Below are 11839 nucleotides of genomic sequence, written 5' to 3' on the forward strand. Positions count from 1 at the left end.
TTTCTCTCTTAGCAACATTCAAGTGTATGATAATTATAATGTACATTAGACTCCTAAACTTCATAACTTATAGCTGAAAGTTTGTACCCTTTGACCAGTATCTCCACCCCCGCCCCTGGTAGCTCTCACTCTACTCTCTTTCAGAGTTTGTCTTTTAGAGTTTCTCTATGAGTGACATCATACAGTTTTATCTTTGTCTGACGCAACATAATATGCTCAAGGTTCATCCAAGTTATCGCAAAAGGCAGGATGTCTTTCTCATAGCTGAGTAATATTCCATTCCATGTTCCTTTATCTGGTGATAGGCACCTAGTTGTTCCCCTATCTTGGCTGTTGTGACAGTGCTGCAGTAAACATAGGCTATCTCTTTAAGATCCTGTTTCATTCCTTTGGATATATACTCAGAAGTGGGACTGCTGGGTCCTGTGTTGGTTCTGTTAAATTTTTGAGGAAACTCTTCATTGTTCTCCATAGTGGTTGTACCAGTTTGTATTCTTACCAGTGGTACACTAGGATTTATACAGGGATTCTTTATGTGGGAATTTTTATGTAAGTTTGAAATTGTCAGAATGAAAATAAAAATATTAATGAAACAGCATGGCAGTAGTTACTAAGAGTAACATGCAGTAAAATGCTGCTTTCTGGTATTTGTTTTCAATCTCTGAGGGAAAATACAGTCTCTGCTTCCAAATTCACAAATCACTTCATGAAGAGATTTAGCCAAGAATCCTGCTAATAATGTTGGGTTTTCCTCTCTGTGTATCCCCAGACGCAGTGACCCTACAGGCCGACCTCACTCTTGGCATTCAACCAATTTGGGGAGAACCAAACCTGATGCCAGCATGATGCAAATATCTCAGGGCACAATTGGCACTCCCTGGCCCAGAGCTACCATTCCAGGTAAGTGGCCGTAACTGAGGCCCATAGGTTTTTCTTTCAAATGTGCTGTTCACACAAAAGAATGTTTCCTTCTGTTTTGAGAATGTTTTCTTACACTGAGTGTTGAATTCCTCTACCTACTACCTTCCTCATTCTCTTAGAACTTCTAACATGTATGCAAGTTATCTTCATATCCTAGGCTAGATTGGCATGAAGGGAGGTCAGAATTATTTTGAACTTCTTCTGGCCATTTGAGATATTTATGGAGTTTGCAGATTCTCAGACATTCTCAAACATAACACTAGGGCCTCCCTGGTGGCCTAGGGATTAAGTTTCAGCACTATCATCACTACAGCCTGAGTTTGATGGTGGTCCAGGGAGCTAACCCACATGGCACAACAGACCTTTCCTGTCCACCCACTGTTCCCCTCAGCAGTGTATTTCAGTCAATCTGCCTTTTCTGTTCCCCACTCTGTCTCTGGTGAATCCTCTCACCCCCGCCCTCTGGCCTACACCCTAGTTCTTTTACGCACAAAAAAATTTTTTTAAAAATAAAACAAACAACACTACATTAGAAAAAGGGACAGGATTCTTCCCTCATGTTTAATGTCTTTTTTGCTTTAGTCAAATATTTATCTTTTTTTATCTGAATGTTCTTATTTATGTATTGTTTATTTATGTACTTATGTATATGAATTCCCCACTTGGTGATTCTCCCCTCTTTAAAGGCGATTATCCAACTGAGCACCAACAGCTAACACACTGAGGACTGCTCAGTGCATACACTATCTCCTGATCTTTCGTTTATGTCTTACCCTATATTAAAAATCAGCAAGTCGAAGCTTAGAGGGACTAAGTCATCCAAGATTAGACAACAGAGGTAGCTGAGTCAAGACTCAAATCCAAGCCAGGATCAAAGCTGCTGCTTGTAACTACTAATTATACTCCTTTGCATTTCTAGTGATTCTGTCAGTTAAGTTCAATCAGAAGAAAGCAGAGCAGAGACTACAAATTATGAAAGATAAGATTTATTATAATAATCAAACCTTACAATAGAGAAAGTCCAGGGAGAGGGAGCCACACGACCACCCAGACATATTAAAGAACCAAGACACTCCCCTACACTTACTACAGACTTGGAACCCAGACAAATGGGATCCATCTTCTGTTCCCAGGGAGTTAGATTCACTGCTTATCACTTTTCAGAAGTGCTTGGGTAAGGGTAATAGTGAGGTGGAGGGTCAAAGATTATGGTTCTACACACAATAAGATACAAGGGCTGATATGAGGTTGTGGGGGGCCAGGTTGAGGGCAGCTTCTGAAAGACTACTTAACTAACAAATGGTGGTTATAGATTTGGCAAGGCTGAGGGCTCACTCAGAGTCCTTAACACTGATGTCTGATCAAATCGAGGGCCATATCCTTGGTGAAAAGGGCTTATGTAATTGAGCAAGATAAGTCTCTTCTAACATATTGGAGGAAAGAGAATTTCCTGGTTATTTTCCTTAAAGACATGCCTCTTGCTTGCCTGTGTTGCTCCCAATAATGCCAGAAGAATTATTTCTCATCATCTAGCCATCGTGCTCAGAGAGGGTCTCTTAGCAGTGTTCCACTCCCTTTTTTTAAATTTTATTATATTTTTTACATCATTTTTCATTTTTGCACAATGTATGCATTTTCATCTTGGTTATAGTCCCCATACAATTCCCACCCCCTCCTTGTTTTGATCTCCCTCCCCTTACCCCTGGTAGTGTGTCTCGGTTTATAGTTGTTTGTTGATTTAGGTTTTCTAAATTTATTTAGGTTTTCTAAATTCCTGCTATGAGTGAGACCATCTGGTATTTTTCCTTTTCTTTCTGGCTTATTTCGCTGAGCATGATCCCTTCCAGCTCCATCCATGTTGCTGCAAATTGCATGTCTTTATCTTTTTTGAATGCTGAGTAATAGTCCATGGTGTATATGTACCACATTTTCTTGATCCAGTCATCTATTATTGGGCATTTGGGTTGTTTCCATAGCTTAGCTATTGTAAATAGCGCTGCTATAAACATAGGGGTGCAGGTGCCCCCACCAAATGCTTCTGCTCTATGATACGGAGGTTGAGGGCCTTTAGAAGGCTAGGTGTATGGAACCCAGCAGTGGAAGTAAAGACAGCAAAGTTAAGGTACTTGACTTTTAAATCACACCTAGCTTTAAATCTCACCTTCACCATCTACTAAACTGAAGCAGATCTTTTACCTCTTTGGTCTTAGATTGCATATCTGTAAAATGAAGTTAATGTATAGCTCATTGGATTAAACAATATACGTAAACATTAGTGCAGCTCTTGTACATAGTAAGCACTCAATAATTCTGACAATTATTATAATAATTAGTATGAAGACTTACCAGAGCCACAGTGAAATTGTAATGAACTTAAAGTGGCATCAATCAGGATGTGCTTGTAAAATGCAAGTGTGTATTAACAGGGTGCCCCAAACATGGGGGGCCCTTTAGAGCCTCCTAATCCTTAACCTTCTTAGGAGGACTTAAAAATGAAGTCATATTGTGACCTAGAAGATAAGCTGGTTCTAAGGCAGAAATAAAACTTCTGCAATCAGTGCTTAGAATAACTGCTTCCAGTAGCTACAGTGGGCCTGAGAGACTCAAGAGAATGAGGAGTTGGCATGAGCAGTGTAATATTCTGAAGGCTATGCTTTTTCCTCCTGCTCCATCCTCCCCGCCCCACCTTCCAGAGGTTTTAGGCCAGTGAATCTGCCCAAGCACTGTACCTACTACTCAGCTCCCATTAATTCAAGCTTCACAACAGCTCCCCCGACACAATGGCTGTCCAGACAAAAGCATGTGCTGGGGTACAAAGGGAGAAAGATCTCAGCTTACCAAACGCTATAGACCTGAGGAGCCTCCTCTAGCCTGGCACAAATCATGCTGTGGTCTGTTTCTTGGACTTGCAGCTCTGGCAGAGGGGTTCACTCCAACTCTGAGTTCTGCTCAGAGGGTCCAACTTTGGCAGCTGGAGCTGGAGATGCACTCCAGGCATTTCTGAGGAGCACAGTGGCATCTAGTGGCCTAGTGTGTGCCCAATCATTTGTCTGCATTCCTTCCTTAGTTTTAGCTCAGTCCTAAATTGGTAGATTTGTTTCTCACAAAGAAGCAAGTGATGGAGGGAGCTGAGGAGTGAGTAGGCGGAAGAGTGAGAAGAAAAAGTAGAGAGAGACTGAAGACATAATTTTAACAGTCTGCAAGCTGGAGTGCCTCTGGAATTCCACTGAAACTTTATTTCATCTGCTTCCTGTCATACTATTGTCACTATCTTTTTGCTGTCCTACAGAAATCTCACACAGTGATCCTAAAGTATTAAAGGATGTCTTGAAAAGCTACATCCTCCAGTCACCTTGTGAGAGGCTGAAATAACAGTATCAAAATAGACAGTACCAGTACTTATTCATTGATTTGTTCATCTAACAAATATGCATTCACTACTCATATGTCTCATGTGATTTCTAATAATTAAGGATATAACACTGAATAAAAATCTCCAACTCTATATTTGTTTCTCAAGGATCTAATAATCTATCAGATACTCTTAAGGAAAAAATTTTTGGTGTCAAGTAAGTTTAGAAAACACTGCTTAGTATTTTCCTTCTTGAACATCACATAAACAAGTTTATTAATGACTCCAAGTCTTGCAGTAAATAAAATTGTTTGACTTATTTTGTCAGTGTTTTCCAAACACATTTGAGCATCCAAGGAATTAATGTTTTGGGAGTACACTTTAGAAAATGTTTGCATACATTTGTTTTGTGTTCTTTGCTGTGTTTTAAGTATTTAAAAAATCCTTTCAAGCACAAAATAGAGTGGTGTATAAGACTATATGGACCTACTACCATATCAACAAGCATTTTGTCATACTTCCTTCAGGATCTTAACATTATAGATACAATTAGTCTTTTTCATATAACCAAAGGAATATGATGTAATGTCAAGCAGTGGTAAGTGCTTTGAAGAAATAAAGCAGGGTGATTACAATATGCTGTTGGTTACAGATATGTATTCCAGTGATTACGTATTTCTAGCTGGACACCATCTATATATTTTTAATATTTTATTTTATATAATTCTTACATCATTTTTCATTTTTGCACAATGTATGCATTTTCATTTTGGTTATACTCCCCATACAATTGCACCCCACCTTATTTTGACCCTAGTCCTTCCTCTCCCCTCGCCCCCCAGTAGTGAGTCTCTGGTTTATAGTTGCTTGTTGATTTTGATTTTTACTTTGTATTAGTCTTTTTCCTGGTCCCTTATTTAGGTTTTTTAAATTCCTGCTATGAGTGAGACCATCCAGTATTTTTCTTTTCTTTCTAACTTAGACTTATTTCACTGAGCATGATCCCTTCTAGCTGCATCCACGTTGCTGCAAACTGCATGTGTTTATCTTTTTTGATTGCTGAGTAATATTCCATTGTGTATATGTACCACATCTTCTTGATCCAGTCATCTATTTTTGGGCATTTGGTTTTGAGATGTGTTAGTGATAACATTTCCTCTCACTCAACAGTGAATGTTTCAGTTAACCATCAGGTTATTCATTTTGACTTTTTTGTGTGTATTCCCATATTAGAGTTGTATATCCTCTCAGTGTAAGACCGCTAAAATTCTTAGCAATTGGGAAGAAGATTAAGTAGTGTCTGTTGCCTACATGGAATTGGTGAGCAAAATCAACTCAAGGAGAAATAGATGTACTGCCTCCATTTCTCCAGAAGTAGTAACTCTTGATCTTCTGTTAGAGAAAATAAAAGGAAGCATTAGTGGGTCATATGGAGTTAGCTTCAACATGAGCTATGTCTAGTGCATTTTGTAACACAACCTCTTCATTAGAGGGAACTGAAGAAGGGTGAGCAGGGGTGATGAATGGACGGTAACATGGGCCATGCTATTGTGCACTGGGACTGAGTTCCCTAATCTGGTTGGTGAAGGAGTACTTCCTTCCCTTTCTCCCTTGGATTTATACCTAATCCTCCAACAGCAGGGTCTTCTAATCAGTAAGTAGACTTTCTCTGATAGAGGAAAATTATCTTTTTGAGGTGAATTGCTGAAAAGGTAGTCTTCTGTTCCTTGAATTCTAGCACTAGTTTTGACTCAGTATGTGGCCCTTCCAGTCTCTTGCTATTATATACATTAGAGATAGACCAGCCATAAAGCATTTTACATACCCAGTCTATAAGACACCATACCTACTTATATGAGATATAGATATATACTATCTACATGTATTTTAATAGTGTTTAAATACCTGTTTGTTAAAAATGGGAATCTTAGGTAAGAAGTCTTAGTGATTTATCCTTTTTCAGAAAATAGTGAATCACAAATGTTTGAAATAGAGACACTGCTATTTGATTTTTAAATCACTTACTCATTTTTTCATGTCCTCCCTCCCCCACTATGCTGGGTGAAGTATATTTTGAGTTTATAATTAAAAATAATAATAAGTAAGTTTGTTTTGAGGCAACTTTCTGGAGTGCCCATGCAAGTAGTAAGTCATTCCCTCTCCTCCAGGCAAAGTTCTGAAAACCAGCGGAGGAGCTTATCAATAAGGTCAGACTTTCTTAAGTGTGCAAGGAGACTGCTTCAGAAGTCACCCATAGGTGAAGGATTCCTATGAGTCAAATTTTTAATAAAGCTTCCCTCCCTCTTTCATTGGCTGTTTTGACTTTTCTCTCTCTTCTCTCTCTCTCTTTTTCTCCCCCTCTCTCTCATTCTGCTTTTGTTTAGCTTTTTCACCACAAACAAATTGTCTCTGGTAGAGATTCTAGGAAGATTGCCAGAGTGTAGCCTTCAATTCCATAAAAAGGAAAGATACTAACTAAAAACATATACATGTGCACACAAAGTCTCCCTCACCCTTTTACATGCCTAGTCTCTTACTAAGCTTTTCCCCTTCTTCCCACAAATAGCCCTAAGAGACACAAAATTTGTCTCGGTCACTCTTCCTCCTCTTCCTCTCCTTTCCTCCCCCACTCTCTCATTACTAGCACGTAGCAAATCACACCAGTGTGCTGCCTGTGCCAGGCCACATGGCTTCCCCTGGGCTCCCCATCCCTCCCCTTACAAGCCTGGTGATTTATTGGAGGCACACAGGTTACTGTGTTGGGCAATTATTCCTAGTGACGACACACAGGGAGGCTGAGCAAATCCCAAATATGGCCCTTTCACCCACCCTTCCAAAAACCAAGCATCTTGCACAAGAGTTCATTTATAAGCTGGGTCCTGTGCCTGGATGGTCACCAGTGCTAACTGCTTCGTCTCCGTTTCTTCCAGCTCCTCTACAAGTGACCTCTCCAACTATGACCATGCTTATCTGAGGCGGAGCCCTGACCAGTGTAGTTCCCAGGGGAGCATGGAGAGCCTGGAGCCAGTGGGGGATACCCACCCTGCCATCTGCTTTCCCCTGCCAAGTCTACCAGCAGCATCGACCAGCTCAGCCACCTCCATAACAAGAGAGACTCAGCTTACAGCTCCTTCTCCACCAGCTCTAGCATTGTAGAGTATCCACCCCTGGCATCTCCAGCCGGGAGCATTCAGGCTCCATGGACGCCCCTTCTGCTCGAGGTAGCCTCCTAGAAGGGATGAGGCAGGCAGACATTCGCTATGTCAAGACAGTCTATGACCCCCGGAGGGGAGTCTCAGCAGAATATGAAGTGAACTCTTCAGCCCTGCTTCTCCAAGGTAGGGAGGCGCAGGCATCAGCAGATGGCGAAGGCTATGACAAATGGCATAATTTTCCCCGGGGTAAGGGAGCACCACCCCCACCCTGCAACCAGCAGTGCCCCAGTTCCTTGGAAACAGCCACTGACAACCTGCCTCCTAAAGTGGGCGCACCCCTGCCCCCAGCTCGGAGTGACAGTTATGCAGCCTTTCGGCACCGAGAACGACCAAGCTCTTGGTCTAGCCTTGATCAGAAACGGTACTGCCGGCCTCAGGTAAACTCTTCAGGCTCCCTGAAATCTTCTTCGTGGAGGAACAGCTACATACAGTACTCGAGAAGAGTCCAGAGAATAGCCCTCCAGTGAAGCCCAAACATAATTATACCCAGAAGGCCCAACCTGGCCAACCTCTGCTGCCAACTGGAATCTACCCAGTACCTTCTCTGGAGCCACACTTTGCCCAGGTACCCCAGTCCTCCGTGAATAGTAATGGTACACTCTATCCTGCTCTGGCCAAGGAGAGTGGATATACAGCCCCTCAGGGAGCTTTCGACAAGATGGCTAGCCTGGATGAGAATGGGAACCAAAATGGATCTAGCAGATCTGGGTTTGCCTTCTACCAGCCATTAGAACATGACCCAGTGTCTCCAGTAGAGAGAAAACTTGAAACTTCAGCCAAGTGTGCCCCCTACAAAGTTAATTTCCCTTCAGTGTCCGAAAGTGAAGAAGATACCACCTTGAAAGAGACATCTCATACCCCTCCAAGGCAGCAGCCTGCATCCCACTGAAAGAAAGAGCACCCACAGCAACAAACCATATTCTAATCACCACGGCCTCAGTTCTCCTCAGGCACAGGCTTGGCAAGAGGGTGAAGAGAAGAGACCTTCCAGACCCTCAGAACCTTGGGAGGGTGATTTCCAGGAAGACCACAATGCCAACCTCCGGCAGAGGCTGGAGAGAGAAGACTTAGGCCAGAGCAGTCAAGCAACTTTGGCAGGACCAAGTCCACCTTCTTCTCTCTCCAGAACATTCCTGAGAGCCTAAGAAGGCAGAGCTGCCTGGGGCCAGGAGAGGGAGCCCAGGAGAGCTACACGGAGGGCCCGCCCACCTGTGCAGTCAGTTTGAAGGGAGAGGAAGCTGGAAGGAAAGTTGTGCCTAATCACAGGAGTCATCTGGACAGGCTGGTTTCCTACCCAAGGCCTGAGGGGAGAGCCAGTGCCTTGGCCTCTTTCCAGAGTTCAGATACAAGATTTGAAGAGCCACATTCCCCACCCCACCAGCAGACATCTAGTCTGGGCCGAAGGAGACTCAGCTCAGGCGGGACCTCGGTTCTACAGGGCTTTCAATACGGGAAGCCCCACTGCTCTGTGCTGGAGAAGGTGTCCAAGATTGAACAGCGAGAACAAGGGAGCCAGAGACCCCCAAATGTGGGCAGCTCCAACTTCGGTCATCACTACAGGCCCAACAGGACACTCCCAACTTCTACTTCTGGAAATGACTTTGAGGAGACAAAAGCCAATATCCATTTTTCCGAATCCACTGAAACTGTAGGCAGTGGGGAGCAGCACTTCAAAAACGGTGAGCCAAATTTGGAAGAGGTTTCCTGGCAGCCATGTGGTCAGCTGAAGAGAGAAGTGGAGGGAGGCCGAGGCCCCACTCTCCAAGGCAGTGAGCCCCAGAGGCAGGTCGCTCGCCTGCTCCGCAGCCAGAGCACCTTTCAGCTCTTCAGCCAGGGGGAGAGGGAGGCCCTGTGGCAGGACGACAGGCTCTGCATGCCCGAGTCACCAGTGCAGGAAGCTCCCTTCAGCCGCGCCTACCGGAACAGCATTAAGGACGCGCAGTCCCGCGTCCTGGGGGCCACCTCCTTTCGACGCCGGGACCTGGAACCTGGAGTATCCTCGGCTTCCAAGCCCTGGCGGCCACGGCCCGCCTCAGCCCATGTGGGGCTGCGGAGCCTGGAGGCACCGGCCTCTGCCTCCCCGCACACGCCCCGCGAGCGCCACAGTGTGACTCCAGCCGAGGCGGACCCCGGAGGCCGGCCAGTGCTTTCCACTGCCCGGAAGGGGCCGCGCCGGCGTCTGACCCCAGAGCAGAAGAAACGCTCCTACTCGGAGCCGGAGAAGATGAATGAGGTGGGCGTCTCCGAGGAGGCCGAGCTGGCCCCTGTAGGCTCGCAGAGGAAGGGGCTGCGTTTCCTGGAGAATACAGTGGCCGACCGGCGACGCATCTTCGAACACGAAGGCAAGGCCTCCTCTACACTCAGCCTGTCTGGGCCAGAGCTGAAGCAGTTCCAGCAGAGTGCCCTGGCCGACTACATTCAGCGCAAGACCGGCAAGCGGCCTTCTGCCTCAGGCTGTAGCCTCCAGGAGCTGGGCCCCTGCGTGAGCGCGCCCAGAGCACCTACTTCCAGCCTGGCCCTATGGTGACGGAGGGCCCTGGCCTCGCCCCTGCCTCCAGCCTCTGCTCACTGAGGGAGCCCAGCCTGCAGACCCGCAGGGAGGCTCCCCTAGTGGTGGCCGCAATGGGGAATGGGGGGGATCTCCTGCAGACCCCCCGAGATCGCAGCAGCTCTTTTGCTGGTGGTCGTCTAGGGGAATGGCGACGAGGGACCAAGCCCCGAGGGAGCTGCACAGTAGAGCTAACTATGGTGGACCAAAAGGCACCCAGAGGGTGGACAGGACCCCTGTGGAGCCTTCCTCATGGGGGGCTGCAGATGGGAAGTCCATGAAGTCCATGTCTGCAGAGGACCTGTTGGAGCGCTCAGACGTCTTGGCTGCCCCTGTCCATGTCAGGTCACGGTCATCTCCTATTGTGGACAAGAAACGCCAGGTAAGTGTAGCAGGTGGGTCCTAGTACTATCCTATTGGGGTCTGGAAGCTCTAGTGGGGCATGCCTAACCTCAGGCCATCAGTTTTCCTTTTACATGTAAAACAGTAGCATTTGTTTTTATGAGTATTTTCTTTCTTTCTCAGTGCCCCTGTCAGATGTCCTTACAGATACGTCTATATCCATTATCTACATATCTCCCTATCTGTAGGTAGATAGATAGTTGTATGGGTAGAAACATTTACATTGGTATACATGCATATGTCTACATGTGTATGTGCATTTTTTGTTGTTTTGCTTTTTTAATTCATGGAGTAAAAACTATGGGTCAATTATATTATAAAGATTCAGTTTTGTACCTGTATGTTTCTGTTTGGACTTTTGCATTTACAAAATAGACAAAATTACTACCTTAGATCATAGTTGATTATTGAGTTCCAGGTCCTCAGCTAAGTATGCTTTACATTTATTATCTCATTAATCCTCACAATAATCCTGTGCAGTATATTTTCTACCTCAAACCCATGGCTTTATGACTCCCATCTGAGCCACTTCTGTGCACTATCTAGATGAGATAGTAGGATCAGCCTTTCAAATTCTCATATGAAAGAATTTTCTGATAGTCTCCAAACTGTAAATTGTGAAGTGCTTTCCCCTAGAAATTTCAGGTAGAGCTAGAAATAGAACCTGAGCACTGACTCTCAGGAGTCTATTAATCCTTAGCCCTAATTCCCTGACTAATTCTTAGCCCATCCTCAAGCTTCACTTCCACTGCAGATAAGTAGCCTGGTTCATGCTGCCCTTCCCACATTTGCAGATACTAGGAATTCACATAGATGTTAGCACGGGGAGAGCACCCTCCGGTGCGTGCCCCTTCTCAAATTAACTAATGCTTGTGAGAAGTGAATATGCTGTTAAAGGGAAATTCTTTTGCTTCTAACTTCAGATCTGAGAAAGTTTCTCTTGAAGGAGATGTGATTTGAACCAGGCTGTAAAGCATGGCAGGATGTTGACAAAGGGTTGGGGTTATATGTGTGGGTGGTATTGGAGGAAACAGCTTCAGACAAAGAAAGATTCAGCTGTTGCTGCCTGAGAAGTTTGTATGCTCCTGAAACACACACACAGAGCTTTCGGAGAGACAATATTTCACCATCGTGGGTATTTTCTGTTCAGAAATATTTCCTACCCAATGTAAGCCACAAGAAAATCTATAGAGGCAATCTTCCATGAGCATTCGATAGACATTTTCCTATTTTCAGAATGAAGAACAGAGCTAATTACTACTCCTTATCCTACCACTAAAACACTTTTAAGATCTGTGTATGTACGTACAATTACAGGTGTTTGATGGGATTCGGTAACTTACTGAATAGCAAAGTAAACATTTATTTCTCTCCTTATGTTTAGTGAAAATAGAAATGCTT

The 11839-nt window shown here is 44.6% G+C and overlaps 1 protein-coding gene across 1 annotated transcript; it reads left to right on the forward strand.

Moving 5' to 3' along the window:
- Positions 1 to 769: 769 nt before the first annotated feature.
- Positions 770 to 10431, forward strand: LOC119253818 (protein Shroom3-like; the record flags this gene model as incomplete). Its single annotated transcript, XM_054699140.1, is given in 10 exon segments — positions 770 to 882; positions 885 to 900; positions 7204 to 7295; positions 7298 to 7435; positions 7438 to 7890; positions 7893 to 8329; positions 8331 to 8565; positions 8568 to 9956; positions 9959 to 10192; positions 10195 to 10431. Coding segments are annotated over 10 exon segments (3344 nt in total), but the record flags the coding sequence as incomplete, so codon positions are not given.
- Between the last annotated feature and the right edge of the window lie 1408 nt (positions 10432 to 11839).

This window comes from Talpa occidentalis, unplaced genomic scaffold, assembly GCF_014898055.3.
Source record: "Talpa occidentalis isolate TD23 unplaced genomic scaffold, MPIMG_talOcc4v2.1 talOcc4.2013, whole genome shotgun sequence".
Lineage (NCBI taxonomy): Eukaryota > Metazoa > Chordata > Mammalia > Eulipotyphla > Talpidae > Talpa > Talpa occidentalis.